Below are 23109 nucleotides of genomic sequence, written 5' to 3' on the forward strand. Positions count from 1 at the left end.
TCTGTCAAAAGTGTTGCAGCAACATGAGTAAAACCAAAGAGCTGTCCAACGACACAAGAGACAAAACTTTAGACCTTCACAAAGCTGGAAAGGGCTCCAGAGCCACTGCCAAGCAGCTCGGTGCGCGACAGTGCGCGTGCACGCATGTGCGTGTGCGCGATGGAGCGTGTGCAGGTGACTGTGCGTACCCTCTGCAAGACTCCTGCAGGCGCCCCTGAATGGAAGAGGCTAATGTCTTCCTCGGACTTGAGCCCCACGTAAGATCTCAGCTCGTGGGGTGTCAGTGATGCTAAGAAAGGTGAAGAATCAGCCCAGAACTACACGGGACGAGCTGGTCAATGACCTGAAGAGAGCTGGGACCACCGTTGGCAAGGCTACTATCAGTAATACACTGAGACGTCATGGTTTAAAATCATTCATCACACTGAAGGTTCCCCTTCTTAAGCCAACCCATGTCCAGGCCCGTCTGAAGTTTGCCAGGGACCATCTGGATGATCCAGAGTCATGGGAGAAAGTCCTGTGGTCAGATGAGACCAAAATAAAACTTTTTGGTCTAATCTCCATTGTTGGGGTTTGGAGGAAGAAGAAGGATGAGTCTCATCCCAATAATACCATCCTACAGTGAAGCATGAGGGTGGAAACATCATGCTCTGGGCTGTTTTTCTGCACAGGGGACAGGACCACTGCACTGTATTAAGGAGAAGATAAACGGGGACATGGATTGTGAGATTTTGGGCCAAAACGTCCTTCCCTCAGTCAGAGCATTGAAGATGGGTTCTGGCTGGGTCTTTCAACAAGACAAAGACCTGAAGCACTCAGCCAGGAAAACCAAGGAGTGGCTCCGTAAGAGGCATTTCAAGGTTCAGGAGTGGCCTCACTAGTCTCCAGACCTCAGTCCAATAGAAAATCTGTGGATGGAGTTAAAAGTCTGTGTTGGCCCAAAACATGACAGATCTACAGAAGATCTGTGTGGAGGAGTGGGTCAAAAGACCTTCTGCAATGTGTGCAAACCTGATGAAGAACTACAGGAACTGTTTGGCCGCTGTAATTGTTAAAAGGCAATATTAATATAGTTTGACTCAAGTGTTCAAATACTTATTTTACAAAGAAATATACAAAAAACTTGTTATAAAATCATACATTGTGATTTCCGGAATTTTCTTTTAGATTATGTCTCTCACAGTGGACATGTACCTATGATGAAAATTTCAGACCCCTCCATGATTTCTAAGTGGGAGAACTCGCAAAATAGCAGGGTGTTCAAATACTTACTTTCCTCACTGTATGTATTAGATAGATAGATATTTCTAGCAAAATATCTATCTATCTATCTATGACAATGAGGAAATATTAACTTCTGTGACTTCTGATTTGCCTCACTTCTCCGAGACTGCAGCTCAAGGTACATTTTCAATGCTGTACTCAAAGTTTGCCCAACATATCTTATGTAATGAGCTGGGATCTGTGAGTTAGTCCTGTTCAGAGACAAATCCAGTGAAATGTGCAGTAACGTATTTTAACAGCGCACATCACGTATGATAACGATGCTCTCTTGTTTCATTAATGCCACTTGCATCTCTGTTTTTCATTGCATTAAAAATGAAATCAGACTTTACTATTAACACTACTATGCTGATTATGATAACCTGGGATTGTGTATAGAACAATATTACTAACCATCAGTACATTTTTACATGGTCGATTGTTAGTTGTTCCATTCCTTATTGTGACACTAATGCTTTATGACTAGTATTTTGATGCTTCATCAGTTTTGGCCAAGCAAGATTTGGCCTGTACAAAATCTACATCATTTCCCAGTAAACTTATTACCCAAGGTATTGTTGACTTCATCCAGTTCAGCAGCATTGCCATGTGTATAGTTATTATAATAGAACTGGCTGTCACTGTTCCCTCTGTGCCCATGGTGTTTGATTGGTAGGCAGAAAGCCTCTTTAAGCCCATACATTTATACTGTGCAATATTTTTTAGATGACCAGGGGAATGATGCCTGTGTGACTTCTGGTTCACCTCCTGTCCCTGACTCAGTTACTAAAGGTATGATATAAATCAGATGCCATGTCCATCACTAGGCACTATGTGCAGTCAACACCAACATCATGTCGTTAGACATTATACAACATATAAAGAAGCTGAATGTATTTTGTGTTTACCAAGCAGTGTGATGAACTATCATGTTAATGAAAACAATCAAACTTTAAATTTTATCAGGTCTACAGTCTATTTATTATCACACACAATTTGTTTAGACAAGTACCAGCTTGTTTTCACAGTTTTGAACACCATCTCTACCTACAAGTGCATCTCACATGATCTTTTTAAACTTCAAATTTGTTTTGTTTTATTGAACAGGTTTACGTGTTTCAGCAAGGCGGTGTGTGAAGAGACCATGGTCTGAGGAGGAGATAGGAGCGGTGATGAAACATATGAAGCCTTTTATTGAAAACGGTATCACTGTCACCAACCAGAAGTGTCTGAAGTGCAAAGAAAAGGAACAACCTATCTTGGAGACGAGATCTATTCAAAACATTCGAGATTTTGTGCGCAACAGAGGACTGGCCTTTAAAAAAATAAAAATAAATGTTAAACACTAAATGCACTTTTTTTACAGTCTGAGCCTTTACCTTTCTGGGCCTGATTTCAAGGTTAGTGTTCTCCATTCAAAAAGTATGTAGTTGACTTCACTGTGCTCACAGGCAGTGTTTGTTTTGATGTGTGGTTAGCCTGAGTCTTTTAATGCCAGGATTCACTTTTATTTTCCTTCAATAATTGTTACAATGATGTCCTTTTAAGGAATTGATTATTGAGTTGGTTATATTAAATATAGTTCAGTAATTCAACAAATGTGTTGTGTGTTGATATAAGTCTTATGTATAAGTCATGGTGTCAGCCCGACTCACCCCTGGTGTGCAAAGGTGCTGTTTTATTGGTCAGCCACTCAGTGCCAGTTTCTTCAGGACAATGAAAAACTCTATAATATATAGTTTGTTCTAGTTGATGCAAGCACTGTTGTGTTATGCTTCTAGTTGTTTTAATGACACTTTGACCACCTGTTAGTAGATCACAACAGATATGATCTGTGGTGTTTTATGTAAGCTTGTATGTCAGATTGTAATGCTCATCAGAGAAAACCAAAATATAGTCTTTTTATTATTTTTTAATTTATTCATCCATCCATCCATCTTCAACCGCTTATCCGAGGCCGGGTCGCGGGGGCAGCAGCCTAAGCAAATTTATTCAATTTTACTATAATGATGTATCAGTCACAGTCTTATAATACACGTTCTTTTCTAAGAAGGTTATACTTAGTGCATGTGTGAGTATATGTATAGTGAACTGGCTTTACACACCATGTGTCCTTTTAAACCAGATTTACTCAGTGTGTGTGTGTGTGTGTGTGTGTGTGTGTGTGTGTACAGTAGACTGGCTTTACACACCATGTGTCCCTTCAGAACAGACTATACTTTGTGTATATGTATGATGACATCACTGACCTTGTACACCAGACTGTCCTTATAGACCGAGCTACAGAAAAGTCTCTACAAACCACCAGAATGTCTGAAAAAATAGCCTTTTTTATATCTCAGTCGAGCAAAGAAAATGTTTAAATTTTAAGTTGTGTATAGGTTTGCTGATTTTTTTCATGATTTTTGATATGCATATTGTAGCTCTAGCACCTCTGGAACCCGGTGTCCCCATAGCCCTATGTCCAGTCTAATTTGCCAAAAATTTCAGAAATTGTCCCTCTAACCCAAGAAACGGGTATAGGGGTGTGTGTGTGTGTGTGTGTGTGTGTGTATCTGTCAGGAGTCAGGCCATGTTTCTTTTTAGCTGAAAAACCTTACACCCAGGTAACCTGCAGTGTTGGAAACCTATGTTTGCTTCCCTACAATCCGTCCTGCTCTGTAGTAAAATCAGTGATATTTGACCGTCCTGTTGCTCCCATTGACATTTATACAGCCTATTTAAAATCTAAAACTTAACATTGTCCGTAGCTGCTGTTGTTACCACTGTCCTGTTTGAAATGTGTGGGGTCAAGATGTGACCCCAGGAAGACTCCCCAAAGCTGGTGCCAGGAGTCTAGCGGTCTAACAAAAGACTCTTATGCTTAACCAGATACAGAGTAGGTGTCCTCCTATACCATAAAACAATAAGACAAGGCACGACCTCTCCCATGCTCCCAAGATGTGGGTGTGAAAGCCAGAGTGCTCTGGAATGCACACAACGTGTGTCTGCAGACTACTAAGGATCAAACCTCTATTAATCTACAACTAATTATAAAACTCTAAGCGTATATGAGTAGATATTTCTAAGCATAAAAGACAATCAACAATACAAAACCTAACATTGTTCTTCTTTCTTCAAGTGTTGCTGGAGTTTCTGCTTTTTGTAAGGATTGTGAATGCACATGTTTGAAATAAAAATGAACTGAACATTAATATAATAAATATCAGTAGATGTGAACACAAACTTTTAATTCTGATTGTTTTCAGCTTGAATCAAACACAGTTCGCCTGACTCAGTTTTTTGCAGCACGTTTCACAATATGAAGAAACATAATGTCACATGTACAGACCTGATATCTGATTTAAAAACATGTGAGAGATTTACATTTACAGTTTAACCAACACTAATAAGCAGTCTTTACCTTTAAATGTAAACTCTCTTATCCCTGTCCTTTCTTATCTTTCTTCAGCTCTCTTTCTTTTTGTCTGTTAGTTTGTCAGTTGATGTTTTTGAGCTGATAAAAATGCTGCATTTGAAATTACCTGGCAAAATAAATCACTGTTCCACTTTTAACCCACGGCTTTGGCATACGTCGTCTGTATTTATCTGACATCTTCTGGTGATAAATGAAGGAGCAGAAGCATTTCATGTGTTTCTTTTTAGGCTGAGATGTTTGACGGCTCGTAGTGATGTGAAATAAGAACACCCCAAAAATGTGTTACACAGACAGTAACTGTTATGGTCCTGTGACCCAGTGTTTATGTGTTCTCTGGGTTCATTAATATTCTTTGATTTAGTGTTAATCATGGTTCTGTTTCCTCTCCTGTGTACAGTGGTGGGTTTTGATACAGGCGACATCAGGGCGGCATCGTGGTGGGGGCGGAGTCAGTGTTGGCATTGGCAAAAAAAAGGTTGCTCCCCCAACATCATGCCAGCACATTTTTGTGATTACATGGGCACCGATCGGATTTCTATCGCTCATTTGCGGGATCCTTTACATGTTTAATTTCCTGGTTGCTAAAGTGGATTTTCAGTTGTTCAGAAACCAAAGGCACGTTTTTAAGAAACAGTTTAAATGGGATTAGAGGGAATTACTTTTTTGCACTCCAGTTTATATCCAACAACATCAAAGAGTTCATCTTACTAACAGCTCACCTCTCTGCAGCAGACACAGGCTGGACTTTAAAATCAATCCAGCGATCATTAGACCGGTCACTCCTTAAGGACACAGAGCTGGGTGGAGGTCCAGGTGGGTTCCTGTGAATAATGATGGAGCAGTGATGTGAGTGCTGTGACATGGAGAAGAGTCATGGACAGTTAGAGATGGTCATCTCACCTCTGAGCTTTGGTCTGGCTCTCATGTTCCCCACACAGAGTGCTTTTAGAGGGAGGGACTCCCTCCTGTTTGCTCTCACTGCCACCCATGCTGCTCACTATAGCTCACACACACTTTCTACCTTCACCTGCAGAGGAAACACAAATCATTCATGTGCACATCAACTGAGAGCTGCAGAGGTCGTGTCTGATGTGTTGGACTAACATCCATCTGAGACACAGCTTTCATCAGTTCACATCAGTGCCACAGAGCCCAGTTCAGCCTCCAAATCCTCCATTACTGTAGTCCTACAAAGGTCAAACATGGCTGCAGAGAGCAGCTTTATGTCAGTAACAACGCCCAGGACCGAGCTGACTGCTTACAGAGTTCATACTCTGACTGCTAGCTGCTCTGCTAGCTAAGCTAACTCATGTTAATGCTGCTCAGAATGTATATAAAACATTAAAGAGAAAAGTAAAGCTTGGAGTCACAGGATGATGCTGATATAAGCAAACAGAGCACTGAGTTCTTCATCGTTGTTACAGTTCATTTGTTTTTCAGCAACAAAAAAAATCTTAAGGAAAAAATTAAAATGCTGATAAATCTGTTTATCTGTAAGACAAAACGTAGCTCAGTTTGTGGAAAGCTGCATGAAGCTGACAGCGTGACATTTGTCTCAAAACTGCACGTGTGATGGAGCCAGATGTTTTAGATATTTGTGCACAGGATGGTTTTTAATTGGTGAAGCTGAACTTAATAAACTGAGTGTAAATGTTGAGGATCTACTCAGGTTGGGATGTGTGGATTGAAGCACACGCTTGTGAGTCCTCAGATGAAACACACAAATCATTGCACACCTGTGTAAATCTGTGGATCATATGGTTTCCAGTCGAGTTACTCTAGAGACCAGTTTGTCTGTTAATGAGCTGAGATCTTTTATTGGGACTCTTCATCCAAGAGAAGCCCTCCCTGTCACCTGTATCCATGGTTACTGACTGTCACCTGTGTGCACTGAGAGCAGAGAGCAGCTGTGCAGCGCTGACGTCAGAGTGCGCAGCTGCAGGAGGGAGTTTCTCGCTGTTCTCAGTGACGTAATGACTCTGGTGTGTTTCTGTTCCTAATTATTCACAGAGATAACAAACCCTCTGTTTCTGATGTGACGTCATCCCAGACACACGATGACAAACAGCTTTACTTTAACTTTACATTTAAGTCCAGATTCCTACAAACACTCAGAGCCTGAAACACAGAGACTAACTGAAAATGTTTTTTCCTCTTAAAATCAAAGCGACAGCAGAGCGAGCAGAGAAACAAACGACAGAGCAAATATTCACAGCATGTTTCCTTTGTTTGACAGAAACATCTGTTTCCACGTCACGTACAGCGGCCTCACTCAGAGCTCAGGGCGGGTCAGCCTCTCGGTCGGGCTGTGAGTCCGTTACCGTGAACTGTGGAGCGGCTGATTTGTGCTGAACTAAGCTGCTCACAGCTGATGTTAGCCAGGAAACATTACACACTGCTAACGTTACCTTCACACAGAGCTTCACACGGAGACGATCAGCGTCAAAGTTCAGGAGAGAAAAACTTCGGGAAGGGAAAAACCAGGGAGGGGCTTGTGGGACAGAGGGTCCACAATCCCACAGCCACAAACACTCTGACCAATCACAGCGCTCCGTTTCACTCCGCTTTTGTTACGTCCCCTCCGCTTTTCCACAGCAGTAAACTGCGTCAGTAACAGCCAGAGAGGATGGAGTCAGTGAACGCAGCACATTTTCTGTTGAACGTAGAAAAACACAGAATAGATTAGTTTGAGTGAATGAGCAGCACATGTTTGTCTGCACAGACCATAATAATACTGACAGGCGGCTGTTTGTTCAGAGCTGATTAATTTCAGCTCATTTTCCTGTTTGAAACAAACATCTGTCAACACTTTGATTCAGCTCCACATTCATCCAAACCTCGTCAGAGTTCTCTGCTGACAGTCAGACATTTAACCTGAGAGCAGCATTTTAGCCCATGAATCAAAGCACCCACAAAGATTTCGTACTTTTATTGACAATATTTGCTGTTTGTGGGATACACTACTAAAAATATAGAAATCATACAGTACGTAATTGAGATGGAACATTTTTACAACAAAAGTATAGATAACCCCTCCCCCCTCCCAAAATGGTTTGTTCCAGCTCGGCTCTCCGGCTCTAGCGCCGCTGCTGCCAGAGCGATAGAGGCTGAGAGGCAGCGGAGCGGAGGTGGAAGTGCCTGGCTTAACCTTCAGTTACTCTTTCTATAGTTAGGTATGTATATATAGTTATATAGTTAGGTAGGAGTCAGGCCATGTTTCTTTTTAGCTGAAAAACCTTACACCCAGGTAACCTGCAGTGTTGGAAACCTATGATTGCTACCCTTCAGTCTGTCCTGCTCTGTAGTAAAATCAGCGATATTTGACCGTCCTGTTGCTCCCATTGACATTTATACAGCCTATTTAAAATCTAAAACTTAACATTGTCCGTAGCTGCTGTTGTTACCACTGTCCTGCCTTGATTGTATTTATTTTTCTTAAAGGCAGCTTAAGACTCATTAATTTAGGTTGGCTTTTAATTAAATTTGTGCTGTATATATTTTATGTATTTCTGTTTTATATTACTGTGTAGCACTTTGTGGTTTTTATCCTGTGAAACTGTGTATAAATAAATTGATTTAAGATCAAATGATCCATCAATAAAAGATAATGTTGGATCAGTGTTCCAATATTTATATCCTTTATTAGATGTACATGTGGTCTGGTTATTTGCCTTTTGGTTGAAAGTACACTGAGAGAGGACTTTTATTAGTTCTCTTAATAGTATTTTTTTAATCTAATAGAATACAATCTATTTGTGTATGATTGTCAGTCCAAAGAGGGAGAGAGGAAAGAGGGGAACGTGAGGAGAAAGTACAAGGTCAGGAAGAACCAGGTAAGAAAACCGACAGGGAGTACTAACAGGCAAAACAGAAACTGTTAAACTGACAAAGAAAAAAAAAGAACTAATTTTACTCGTACAATCTGGAAGTTGTGTTCTCCCTATATTAAAGCTGCTGTACAGAATCTGCAAAGCAAACTGGGTTGTCAGCCCTGGCACTGCATTATCATATTGAGCTTCAGTCAGAGGAAGTCACGGTTGCCAAAAACTTTTTGAAGCTCAAGAGTGAGGCTGGTGCCATCCCAGATATGTTAACATTGTACAATCTTCTGGATAATCAGATCTTCCCCACACTGAAAACTGTTATACAGGTTGCCCTAACAAACCCAGTTAGCAGCTGTAGCTGTGAAAGGTCTTTTAGTGTCTTGCGTCAGCTCCATACCTGCCTGAGAAGGACCATGGGTCAAAGCAGACTGCAGCACCTGGCTGTGATGTCAGTTGAGAAAGAGATGCTTGAGAAACTTGACCACCAAAATGTGATCGACAGATTTGCCAACCTCAAGGTGAGGCGACATAGGATAAAAGAAAAGAAAAAATCTGCAGAGCCATAGTAGCATCTGCAGTAAAGATCTTTTCATACATTGTATACATTGTACCATAGACCAAGGTGTCTCTTTTTTTAAATTTTTTAATAATATTTTGTACATTTCAAGGACTCTTCTATTTTTGGAGTGTATTTTTATGTATCTGTATTATATTATACAGACACTTTAAAAGTGAATCTCTGTCCAAAAAATGCCCTCAGTTTACTTTTTACTCACTGTGAGTATCATTCATTATTCTCCCCCAGTAATTAAGGTTAGGAATAAGGTTATGGTTAGGTTTATGGATAAGGTTATGGTTAGGTTTAGGCATAAGGTTAGGTTTAGGCACAGGGATACGGTTATGGTTAAGGTTAGGAATAAGGTTATGGTTAGGTTTATGGATAAGGTTATGGTTAGGTTTAGGCATAAGGTTAGGTTTAGGCACAGGGATACGGTTATGGTTAAGGTTAGGAATAAGGTTATGGTTAGGGATACGGTTATGGTTAGGTTTAGGGATAAGATTATGGTTAGGCTTAGGGATAAGGTTAGGTTTAGGGCTGCAACACAGGGCTGGAACTCGCCGCGTACCATAACAACGTGGAAGGTCACCTTTCGCGTTCCTCAGGAACGCTGCAGGACGTGACAAAACGTCGGGATGTTACGCCTCGGGAGTGAGAACGGGCTCATATACCTGTATCTGTTGCTTTATAGGATGGTTCTATTGAACCATCAATACCATCTGTTGCACAGGTACTGGGCAGAGATATAATTCAACTTATTTTTACCGATAAAAAAAACACTATAAAATTCAGGGTTTTTGTGTGCAGGCTTACTTGGTGTTCCTAGTGTATTTAAAAGTAGAATGGGAGCCAGAGCCTTCAATTTTCAGGTTTTTCTCTGTATATATTACTGTAGGGTCCATCTTACAATATAAAGCACCTTGAGGCAACTGTTATTGGGATTTACGCTGCATAAATAAAATTCAATTGCATATGAACCATCCTCACATGTCATCTAAAGCTCTGTCACCATCAAGTGATCTAGTGAACTAAAGAGACTAATAAACCAATCAGGTCTTCATTCAATAAAGCTTGGACATTAGTCGTACTGCAGAGCTGAGGCTACAGAGAAACCCGAGCTCTGCTTAGTCACATCAGGCTTAATGTGTTACGGCCTTATCAGCATGTCCTGAGACCAACTAATGAATTCCTACCTTCTGATGAAAGTGATGAAGCTGCATGGGCTGAAGCACTTCCTGTTGGAGGAAAGTTCACCTTGAGTAATAAATTTGTCTTCAAAAAAATACAAGTATGATATTTGTACTCAACTATTTTGAGAAGGAAACACAAAAAGTCAGACTAAAACACTTAAATACATTTATAAAATAAGTCATGACAACATCACATCCAAGATGGCACTGCGAATGGATGCCCTGGTACTTCAGTGTGCTACGTCTGTCTTTTTTTTTCAACATAATTTGTGTGTCTGGACACTCTGGAAAGTCTTCAGAGAAGAGCTTCTTAACCACAGGACTAAAACACCTTTGGTTTTCTTCCAGTATTTGTCGCATCTGCAATGGATTTACTACTTCATATGCTTCTAACAGCTTAGATGAGTTTAGGGACACTATCACCTCCTATATCCACTTCTGCGGGGGCCAGCTTTGTGCCATCATGCACCAGGGTGAGTTATAAGAATGACAACCCTGGTTTACTCCTAAACTCAAATAGCTGTGGCTAGAAAAGAGAAAGGCATTCAGAAGCGGAGACATGGACTGCTACAGAGAGGCCAAGTATAGGTTCAGAAAAGAAGTGGACATTGCTAAACATCAGCACTCTGAGAAGATGCAGCAGCAGATCTCAGAGAACGACTCGGCCTCTGTGTGGAAAAGTTTTAGGAAGGTCACCAACTACAAGCCTAAAACCCCCCACTCCACTGATGACTTGCTCTTGGCCAACACCCTTAACGACTTTTACTGCCGTTTGGACGAGCCATCAAGCAGCCTTCACACTTCCACCAGCCCCCAAAATAGAGACATCTAGGACACTCATCCCCCCACCCCTTCCCCCACCACAGAGCCATCACCACCACAAACCACCAACACAAGACTTCAACCACAAACCCTGCTCTTCATCCCACACCTATGAGGCTCTAACACCACCTTCTCCCACTACAACCCCTCATGTTCATGAAGCAGATGTGAAGAAACAGTTAAAGAGCCTGAATGCTCGGAAAGCTCCCACACTCTACATGTCATTCAGCAGCATCTGGACTCCCCAGGAACCTACGCCAGGATCCTGTTTGTGGACTTCAGCTCTGCCTTCAAAACGATCCTTACAGACCATCTCCAAGGCCAGCTTTCCAAGATGAATGTGCCTGATCCCATCTGCTGGTATATCACTGACTTCCTGACATACAGGAAGCAGCATGTGAGGCAGGGGAAGAATGTCTAGGACTCCCGGACCATCAGCACTGGCGCTCCTCAGGCCTCTGTTCCCTCTCCTCTGCTCTCCTCCCTGTACACTAACTGCTGCACCTCCAACCACCAGTCTGTTAAACTAGTTAAGTTTGCAGATGACACCACGGTTATCGGCCTCATCTAGGAGGGGTATGAATCTGCCTACAGGAGGGAGGTAAATGTCTGGTGTCCTGGTGCAGCCACAACAACCTGGTGCTGAACGCCCAGAAGACAGTGGAGATTATTGTGGACTTCAGGAAGCACACAGAACCATAAGAAGGTCCAGCAGATTACCTGGAGGTGATTGGCTGCAGACTCCCATCTCTGCAGGACCTGTACACCTCCAGGACACTGAGGCGTGCAGCTCGGGTCACAGCTGACTCTTCTCACACTGGACACAGTCTGTTTGACCTGCTCCCCTCAGGCAGGAGGCTCAGGTCCATTCGCACCAGAAGCTCTCGCCATAAGAACAGTTTCTTCCCCTCTCTTACTCGGTGGGATTCCCTTGTGATCACCTTTACTAAATATCTACAACTAATCTGATTATATCCTGTTTTTTGTTTTTGTTTTCAATGTTGAAATGAAAATCTAGTAGCAGCTTTCTCATTTCTTTGTGTTTTGTGCTGTTTTACAGGCCCAGAGAGGAGGACAGCTCCGAGGCAGATGAGGGATGGTCCCAGGACGATCCATCGGTGGTGGAGCTGGCCATCCTGGTGTCCCTGAAGAGGCCACGCCAGTCTCCAATGGAGCATTTCCTCCTCAGCCTTGTTCCTGCTCTGGAGAGCAGCTGGGTCCTTTTTATTCCTGTCTCGCTGTAAATACTTAAATTTTATATATTTATGTTTAATGTTTTTCTGTTTGAGAATTTTAATATTATTTCAAATAAATTTTTATAATGACTAATGTCTCAGTTCTACTACACAGCAAATGTTGGCACACGACATGACACATGTAGAATTTATTTCATATTATACTAATGACAAAATATACTAATACAGTGGGATGCAAAAGTTTGGGCAACCTTGTTAATAGCCATTATTTTCCTGTATAAATTATTGGTTGTTACAATAATAAATGTCAGTTAAATAAATCATACAGGAGACACACACATTGATATTTGAGAAGTGAAAAGAAGTTTACTGGATTTACAAAAAGTGTGCAATAATTGTTTAAACAAAATCAAGCAGGTGCATAAATTTGGGCACCACAAAAAAAGAAATGGAATAAATATTTAGTGTATATCAATGTGTGTGTCTCCTATATGATATATGGGGGGCCTTCATCTGGACGTGCTCCCCATCCAGAGCTCCACAGCAGAGAGGGAAGTTCCAGCGCTCCTGGAATCCCTCTGTGATGGACCGCCAGTCTCCAGGTGAAGGCACAGCCATGAAGTCGTCCACTAGACAGTCCCAGATGGCCGTCGCTACCTGGGGGATGATCTGGCACACCGTAGACACACCGACTCTGAAACTGAACGTGATGGTCCTGAAGGAGTCCCCGGTGGCAAGGAACCTGGACAAAGTTGTTCAAAATTAGTATTATGTGTACTGCAGTTACAAAATACAATATTCAAATTCAAAAATACTTTTGTGATGTCAGATTTAAATTACAAAACAAATCTTACATAAAACATTTGGTAATTATAAGGATAATTACATAATATATATTAGATATAATATAAAACAGTCAGTTGTGTTTTGTTTTAACTTTCAAATATCATAATTTGATTGGTAGCAACTTTTACCACTACAGTGTGCCAATCACTCATAATTCCTAGACATGTCAGTCAGGTAGGAATGAAGTAAGACATTAATAGAAATAAAGAGTTGTATGTTGACATGTAGCCCTTTCCTTGCTTAAATCATTGTTAATATTCTTGAAAAATTAACCTGTGATAAGACAACATATCAAGATATATGATTCTATCTAGCATATTCTAACTAAAGATGAACCAAACTGTTCACAATTTCATCTAGCTCACAGTTTTAAGAAAGGCTGGTGACCCCTGTTATAGAGCCTGACAGCTGCAAGGATTACATACAAATATTCAACTATACCAGAATTAAACCAGGTGTAAATAAAAAAAGGAGTGAGTATCACTATAAGATTAACCCACAGTGGGCCTCATACCAGTTTGATATCAGCAAACACCGAGAGCATACACTGATAGACACTACAGCCATGTTATCATTGCAAACACTGATAACAGCAGAAATCAAATTAAAACGGGACTTGATGAGAACTTTCGAGTATCACTAGAAATATTATACACAGTCGTCTCCGTACCACAGTTTGCTATCAGTAAACACCGACGGCATTCACTGTTAGCATACCACATCCATGTTAGCAGTGTATAAATGGATGGTTTAGCATATATTAACACAGGTATCAATAAAGGACTACTGTATTAAACACTTTTACTAACCTCAGGCAGATGGACAGGCGCTCTGCAGGTGGGATTAAGCGCCTGTAGTTGGTGTCTAGGCGAGCGATTCTGGGACCGACGCGGGACAGCAGGTCCTCAAACTGAGCAAGTGAAAGACGGTGATATCGCTGTCATCGCCGTCATCCAGGTGCAGCTCCTGGAGCAAGTGGTGAAACTCATCAAACTGCTGCCGCCTCTGGAGGACCGGACCCAGGTTTGGCGAGGACGTCCTTAACGCCGCTGCTCTGCTCTCCACAGTAAATAGAGGAGGGAGACTCTCTCTCTTCAAACGCTAGCTCGACAGCTGCCATCTAGCAAAGATACCGTCTGGCACAACTTCCTCCCACATCCCTCCCACGTTTCCAGTTCACGGGCGTCAAAATATCCAATTTTGAGGCGCGAAGGATTTCTGTTGGACACGCATCAACGTGCGAATGTGCACGCGTCAAATTAGGGGCGTTTGGGGCGTTTTCGCTCGCGCCTATCGCGTTCGGTGTGAACACACCGTAAGTGTGACATGTAACTTTAACTTTAACACTGCTGTTAAAATGTAAATGAAATAAAAACGGACTGAACTGATCAACACTATACAAAGAGAGCTTACAGACTTTAGAAAACTGTTTAAAAGCAGCTGAGTGTACAAAAAAATGTAATATGAAGTCAAATAAAGAAAATAAAAGCAGAAGACTCAATGAAAACAATGAACTATCAAATTAGCCTTGTCAAGAGTTATAGTTGAGCCTGTTTAACATGAGGTTTCTAAATCAGGAATCTGGTACTGAGGAATTCATTATAATAACAGTTACAATATAATTATCTGATGATGGGTTAACTCAGGTTCCTGTTGAATCTAATGAGCTCTGTCAGAGCAGACAAACACACAGCTGAGCTTAAACTTTGGCCACTGAGGGCAGCACTCACAGACTGGAGCTGATCACTCGCTCTAAAACACAAACTCACAAGTTTCACACAAATCCCAATAACTCCTAACATCTTTCTTCTAGTTTCAGGTGGAAATGTCTCATTAAACTATTTGTCCTCATCTATCAGCAACACCTGAACAGCTGAGTGGAAGTTCCTCCCTACACTGTGTTTGAAGCAAAGCACAAAGGAGACACCTGCTGGAGCAGCTGGAGTCCTACAGAACCTTTTCACTACAGAAACACCTCTTCTGTGTTTGTGGAAACACTCCAACACACACTGCTTCACATATGAACATAGAAATGTGTGTGAAACAGAGCTAAGCTGACATTAAACATGATTATTAACAGGATTTAGCCACAAACACTGAGTCACAACAACATTTACACTCACATTACCTCTCTGCAGGATGGCACATGCCTGATTTAAAGTCAATTTCAGCCTCTTTAAACGCATCACTCTTACAGGACACAGAGCTGGGTGGAGGTCCAGGTGGGTTCCTGTGAACAATGATGGAGCTGTGATGTGAGTGCTGAGCTGTGACATGGAGAAGAGTCATGGACAGTTAGAGATGGTCATCTCACCTCTGAGCTTTGGTCTGGCTCTCATGTTCCCCACACAGAGTGCTTTTAGAGGGAGGGACTCCCTCCTCTCTGTCCTCACACTGATCCATGCTGCTCAATTCAGCTCACACACACTTTCTACCTTCACCTGCAGAGGAAACACAAATCATTCATGTGCACATCAACTGAAATCCTCCTTTCCATCATGTGTGCTGTCCAAATATCAGCTGCTTCTTTCCTGCTTCATCTCAGTGTCAGCTGAATGCAGTCAGACAGCAGTGTGAGGCAGAGGAAGCTGCCATCAGCTGCTCTACTATCAGTCCACTAGATGGAGCCGTGAAGCACACACGATGCATTCATTGACACACATTGATTCACTGTGACTGGAAGCTTCAGTCAGTCCAACGCGTGTGAACAACGTTTTAAACCTTTCAGCTGATCCATGATTCAAAGAGGATCAGCAGAGTTAAAGCTTCACACTAATTATTCCTGCTGAGTTTGCAGAGAACTGCACACACACTGATTTACTGCTAATGAGAAGCTTCTTCCATCCAGTAATTCATTATCCATCAACTCTGCTGCTACTCTCAGTCCTGGATTCTGATCACAAACTAAAAGCAGCTTTTTAACTAGTGTATTTAAGAGCTCTTAGCGTTAGCTTAGAGTTAGCTTAGCATTAGCATGCTGTGTGGCTAGCTTAGCATCAGAGCCCTGCAGGTGTCTCGTCTGTAAATATTAGTGATGGGTCCAGCAACACCGACGCATCTATCAAGCTCACAGAGTGAAACCTGTATCGGTGAATGCGTCGCTTTAAGAAAAAGTCATGTGATCCAAGAGCTCCTGTATTGCTCATTGCCAGAGACAGTGTTGCCAACTTAGCAACTTTGTCACTATATTTAGCGAGTTTTCAGACCCCCTTAGTGAATTTTTCTTTTCCTAAAAAGCGACTAGGGACAAATCTGGTGACTTTTTCTGGTGTTATTGGAGACTTATTTATGACGACTTTTTGACGTGAAAGCATGTATCGCTCTTACTCTCAACAAGCAGCGGGTCCTGCCGTGGGCACCTCGCCCGTTCCAAAGCGCTCACAGGCGGAGGATAGTCCTCCCCCAGCTGCTATCAGGGCAAGAGACATTCACACCTATGCTTCCAAACTGCAAATAAATCGCGCATGAGCGAAGCCGCTGCTCCCGCACTGACTGTAACGCAGTCAGTTCTTCTTTTTCTCTTATGCTGTTTTGTGAATCGCAAGGTTTAAAACTACTTATGAACACACGCACACAAAGTAACTCCCGCAGAGTGCCTATTTCGGGTCACTTTTGCCGGTCCACATAAAGGAGCAGGGTTGGAATTGTGATATTAAAAAAAAACAAAATTGCTAAAAGAAATTTAATTTGTAGCTCTAAACAAACTCTAAATGCATTTAGTTTTCATTCACTTTATGTCTCATCCAAGATGTTATTTCTCTCTCCAACATAGGTTACAATTAAATTAGCATGACCAATTATGCAAATTAGGCGATGACATCATCTAGTGACTTCTAGCGACTTTTAGGACAGCCAATAGCGATTTTCAATACTGAGGAGTTGGCAACACTGGCCAGAGAAGGGACTTCTGCTGCTTACTTTTAAAATCACTAACAATACAGCACCGAGCTATCTTAAGGAACTCCTTAACTCATATGTTCCTGCCAGGGCTTTAAGATCATCTACTCAGTTACTATTGGTGCAGCCTAGATCTCGGCTGAAGTCTAGAGGTGACCGGGCGTTTGTCCTGGCTGCACCAGAGTTGTGGAACAACCTTCCGATTGGGATCCGGGTGTCTGATTCTATTCAATCTTTTAAATCACGGCTTAAAACGTATTTGTTTAATCTTGCCTTTTCTACCTGTTAATGCTTGCATTTGTTGCATAGATTTATTCTTTTAATTTTCCTACTCATTCTTTGACTGGTGTTTTATTATGCTTTTATTTGGTTTTTGCTGTGTATGTTATATTACCATTGTGTATTTGTGGCATTTTCCTGTGAACATAATTTTACACTTTTATTAAGGCCTTATAATACTTGTGTTATTTCCTTGCTCTTTGTTAAGCACTTTGGTATACCGTTGGTTTTTAAATGTGCTCTATAAATAAAGATTGTTGTTGTTGTTGGTGGTCTGGCTGCAGCCACTGGGGAGCGCCATATTGGGACCTCCACATTAACCGGAAACACGTGACCTCCACACTAACCGGAAACACGTGACCTCCACAGTGGCAGCACCAGGTGGAAATAAAGTAAATACTCTTCACAGTTTTAAAAGACAATGCCACCCTGGGAATTTCACCCAGAGAATACTGGAAGTAACACTAAATCACCAAAAAGGCACTTAGGTTCGCTATACTCAGTACAGAGACGAGGTTCAATGATAAACAAGTTGACAATTTATTAATAATTATTTAAAACACCGTATAAAAGCACAATCATAAATATCCATGTACAAATATGCTTAAAACGGTATTCAGAGCTGAGGCTTACCAGTGGAGGGGCAGGGATGCCACGCACAAACAATAAAAAAAGAACACACCAAGACACAAGTGCAACACATTATCACACACTCACACTAATAAAATAAACAAGGCAGGTGTGTACACTCAAGGGATCCCACCACCAAGGCACCCTAGTCTCCTCCACGTCAGCACTCCGCATCTGAATAAAACAAACAAAGAAAATTTTAATACATTACAACAAAACTAATATGTAGCGCTGGGGGATAACCCAACTGCAGGACCACACTGGTGATCCACAGCTAGAAAAAGGGCCTCCCACCAGTGGCGTAACAAAAATCCAAACTACAAATCAAAAACAGTAAAACAACATACAATCTGGATAAAACTCTAAAATCTGGAGCAAACGGAATCGCCATATTGCTCCAACTTGCCGTCTACACGATTACAAGTTAACGGTCAATCAATATGCACGCCAGCTGACTCCGATAACCGGCATGCATATGGCCGCTGTCCACGCCGACGTCCACTGTAAAAGCTGGCAGCAGCAGGAAAAGAAGTCTCGCAACGGGAACAGACGGTAAAAGCACAGCAAAGCAAAGCAGCAGCACTTCAGTTTGCGTAGCTTGGCGCAAAACTAAGGCCCAAGAACAATAGAAGGCAGAGAGCGTAACAAAAGTTGATTACGTACCGAGTAAGCCGTGTCATAAAACGTGAGCAGAATGGCTCAGAGGAGGCTTCTCCAGCTACGACCTACAAACAATAGCCGTTTACCACCAAGTAAGGTAATATACACACTACAATGAGTAAACACCTACCAGCCGCGATGGAGGCTTCAGAAGAGTAACCCGCAAATGATCTCTGCAACACCAAAGGGAAGTCAGGTGACCAAAAAGGAGATCACAGGTAAGCGATCCAGGGACGCTCAAATGGCCACTATTTATACTAGCGCCCCCTAATGCGCCAGGCTGAAAGTGGGTTGAACCAAGGAATAACATTCATCCTGCCACACGTGCATCATCAACTCTGGAAACCTTGCAAGTGGATCGTAAAGGTTGGCACAGAGTCTTTCATGTATAAATTTGATGTTAATAATTATATAATTCTAGGAATCATCTAGTTTGCTTACACTGATTATGTTGGCACTTTGTTTGCTTTACAACAATGGTCAGACCCCTGAGTATCTAAACTTTAGTAAGGAATGTGTGTACTTTTTACACCTCTGGTTAGCATTTAGTGGTCAGTTTCAAACGTATTTGTTTTCTGCATGTTATTGAACAAATTCACTACTTTTCACTATCTGTAACATCAATGCACATTGTTCCATTTATTGCATATTGCACTTTATTCATGTCTTTCATTCCACCTGCAAAAACATTGCAAAGATCGTCACAAAGAGGTTTATATTTATTTATAAATACTAATATTCTCTATACCATTCTGCTCTGCTTTTTTATTGCCCAGATTTTAGTTAGCCTTAAATTGTCTGTTATATGTCAATAGATACGTATGTCACAAATAAAAGTTTCTTGTAAATTATGTTTTTGTAAAGAATTTTCTCCCAAATCTCTTAAATGCTAACTGTAACGTGTTATTTCTGCTAAAACCTGAACTTAAATGTGTATATGGTGTTTATCTGTTTTTCTCTCTGTTTTAGATGCACATATCAATTTGGAATTCTGCCTCCAAGCCAGAATTGCAGTAATGCACCATGTGTTGGCTGTTTCACTGTCCTCTGTGCCCCACTCTCAGCCCTACTGTAGGGGCAAAGATTGAGGAGCATATAAATGGACACATTAAAAATGCTTTGGTGTGTTGGTATTAAATATACCTCATAGTTATAGTTATAAATATGCACTTCTTTTCAGCACTTCTGCAGTCTCTTTGTTGACTTAAAGTTGCTTTTCACATTGTACAGTTCAGTGCATTCATCAGCAAGACAAAAAAGTGTGTTTTCATTAAATGTTTTTTCCTGTTCACCACATTTCCTGACAGCTCTTGTGATCCACACCATTTTGCTTTCATTATTGATGATGGCTTGGATATTTTTGTTAATATGTACAATCTGATTGTTAGATAAACTGATTACATTATATATAACTGCATTTAAATTACATGCTGTTGTTGTTTTTCTCTCTTAGAGACAAAGTTATATGACGGTGCACTTTCAGTGCCCTGTCTGTAACATGACAGTCATACAGCGTGAGGATATGGCAAGGCAATTATTGTCATGTCAGCATTCAGGACTGCTCCCCACTGAACTCTCAGCGGAGCCCCATCTCTCTCTCGATGTCTTGTCTCCAGCATCTAAACCATTTTCTGAATCTTCGGTAGAACATTCATGTGCTCTACCCTCTGCGCTAAATGAAACTGTGGCTTGTGGAAAGTCCATAACAATGAAATGCCCTCACTGTGGTCTTAGTCTTCTTACAAAAAAAACGTCAAGGCTCACATGATAAGGAGGCATTCAAACAGGTCTATAGATGTGTGCCTGGCCTGTCATCTGCAGCGTTTTTGTGTAGAGTGACTTCTTCCTCTTTGTTTTTCAGTTTGCAGAGGACATGGAGCTCTTTTTAAAAACGTGCTGACAAGCAGGGACTACGGGTCAGTGCGATGTTTGACATTTAATGGATAGATGAAGGCCCTGTCTGTTTGTTTGTGGTTTTGTGTTGTTTGTTTTTCAGCGTACAGAATTCCAGTTAAACCTATTATAAAATGTTCACTTGTTCCCATACTTATAGTAACAAATTTAAGTGTAAATGTAACCTAATGTATATGATGTATATAACCAAACTGGCATTTAGTGTAAAAAATAAGAATGTAGATAAAATGTTGGTTTTGAGGAAAAAGACTGTTAGTAATTTGAAGTGTCAAGTCGGTAAAAGTAAATAAATGTTTTAATAAATATACATTTTACAGCATTTTGTGAACATGCACAAAAGTGGCCATTTTTGGCAACGGACAAGCTGAGAGAGAGTTTTAAATGTTTTGCTCTCCATGAACAAAAATAATAGTGCATAATTTTCAATGTTGATGTTAATCAATTAGATGCCCCACACTCTACTGTTAATAATACAGCGGTCCCTCGTTTATCGCAGGAGTTACATTCTAAAAATAACCTGCGACAGGTGAAATCTGCGAAGTAGCCAACTTTATTTTTTACAGTTATTGTAGCTGTTTTAAGACTGTAAAACCCCTCACTACATGCTTTATACACTTTTCTCAGAAAGGCATGAACATTTTCAAACTTTTCTCTTTTGTTTAAACACTCTTAAAGTTCAAATCTTCATAGAAACATAAATCCAGTATTATAGAATGAAACTTTGCAAAATGTTTTGTCAACATTGTTGTTTGTCGGGGAGAAAACTCACAAACATACAGTGCAGCACTTCAGAGTTACACTGCTAGCAATTGAAGATTTATATAAATTCGACAAGCTAAATGCATTATGTACTGTACAGCAGCGGTCTCCAACCTTTTTTGCACCATGGACCAGTTTAATGTCAGAAAATATTTCCGCTGACCGGCCTTTAAGGTGTCGCGGACAAATACAACAAAATAAAATGATACAGACAAAGAAAAAACTGTGGTATTTTGTACATATAATAATAAAAGTGAATTCACTGTGTGATTGTGTAACTTTATTAGCAGCATCCTCCTGAAACCAACAACATTGAGAGCAAAGTCCTCCTCTCTGCTTCTTAATGTTCTCTGGTCGCTATGGTAACGTGTAAATAGTTCTTTCAAAATAAGACACATGACTACAACATGAGAAAAGACCCAGGGAACCCGACTTAACAATTAAAAACACTGAAAACCATACACTTCACACCCGAGCCTAAACTCTCGCGGCCCGGTACCAAACGATGCTGGGTGTTGGGGACAACTGCTGTGCAGGAGACACGGCACTAGATTGATTGACAATGGTCTACAGCAATCAGAACACACATTAAAAAAACAACTTAAAACCACATTTATTTATCAGCAGCATCACTAGTAACAAAAACACAATTTAGTTTTCGCTGTCAAAGTCGATTTAACTGAATTTACGTGTTTCCGGCACTCCCCAGTGGCTACAGCCAAGTGCTCTTGCATTGCGAACGCGACAGACTGTGTTTAAAAGGTACCGCATCCGCATCTGTCAACGGAATGAGTCGCCGCCAAAAAAACACAAAATTACTCTAACAAAGATTAAAAAAAAAATACACATCTCTCGATAACAAAATGGAGCCTGAAAAAAAAAAAGAAATGTTTCTGTTGTGTGTGATCATTTTGATCTTTTAACTGCAAATACAGTAATAGTTTGTCTCTATTTGTTTCAGTGTAATCTATCAGAATAGGAAAAACAGCAATGTGACTTGCAGTGTAAATTATTTATTTCATTTTATGCAGGCTAAATGTCGCATTTGTTCTGCGGAGCTTTCTTACACAAACAAAAGCACCTCCTCAATGTTTAGTCATTACAAACATGAAAATGAGGAGACAAACACACTGAAAAATGAACACACGTAGGCCTATATTGACACTGAACAGCTTTATCATCATTTTGTTATTAATATGCGTTTTATTATTTTGAAATCAGGCATCCAGGAAGACTGTTCTGGACCAAGCAGTGCTGAATTTTATTCTAAAGGACTGCCAACCCCTTAGTATTGTGGAGACTAGGGCTGCTACGATTAGTCGACTAGTCACGATTACGTCGACTATCAAAATCGTCGATGACTAATTTAATAGTCGACGTGTCATTTGAAGCTTTGGAAGATCACAAAAGATGCAGGAATAAGTAGTAGCATTTAAGAGTGTAATAACAGACTGAAACAAAAGATGGCAGCACTGCATGTACAGAAATGTCAGCTGCCGTTAAACCCCGAAGAAGAAGAAGCTTTATCCCAGAATTCATAGCGCAGCCCTGTTCACTTTCCAACAATGGCGGCAGCTAGTTCCTTTTAATATTACTCTTATTACTCTTTCTGGGTCACAAAATAAACGTTTAACATGTTTTCAGGCCAGAATGTAGCTGTGTAATCTTCAAATATCTGCTCAGTTTATCAAGACACTACATAGTCTAAGGAGCTTGGAAAGAAAAGCGTCTGGACTTCTTTAAGTTGCTTGAAGACGTTTCACCTCTCATCCGAGAAGCTTCTTCAGTTCTAAGGGTCAAAAGGTGGAGAGTCCCACGGGACAAGACTCAGCAGTTCATCTGCATCTAAAGG

General features: G+C 41.0%; 1 protein-coding gene across 4 annotated transcripts in view; it reads right to left on the reverse strand.

The window, feature by feature from the left end:
• LOC134624403 (protein NLRC3-like) overlaps positions 1-7230 on the reverse strand; it is a 55582-nt gene extending 48352 nt beyond the window's left edge. The window contains exons 1-3 of one of the 4 annotated variants that reach the window (XM_063469388.1): positions 7090-7230; positions 5582-5708; positions 5401-5502 (exon numbers count right to left, since the gene is read on the reverse strand). In XM_063469388.1, coding sequence (XP_063325458.1) covers positions 5401-5502; positions 5582-5670 — 191 coding nt within the window. In that variant the 5' untranslated portion in view covers positions 5671-5708; positions 7090-7230. Of the gene's footprint in view, positions 1-5400; positions 5503-5581; positions 5709-6942; positions 6959-7089 lie in introns of those variants that run through there. The other 3 variants (XM_063469386.1, XM_063469387.1, XM_063469389.1) reach the window with 3 other exon arrangements.
• Positions 7231-23109: the final 15879 nt, after the last annotated feature.

This window comes from Pelmatolapia mariae, linkage group LG3_W (genome assembly GCF_036321145.2).
Source record: "Pelmatolapia mariae isolate MD_Pm_ZW linkage group LG3_W, Pm_UMD_F_2, whole genome shotgun sequence".
Lineage (NCBI taxonomy): Eukaryota > Metazoa > Chordata > Actinopteri > Cichliformes > Cichlidae > Pelmatolapia > Pelmatolapia mariae.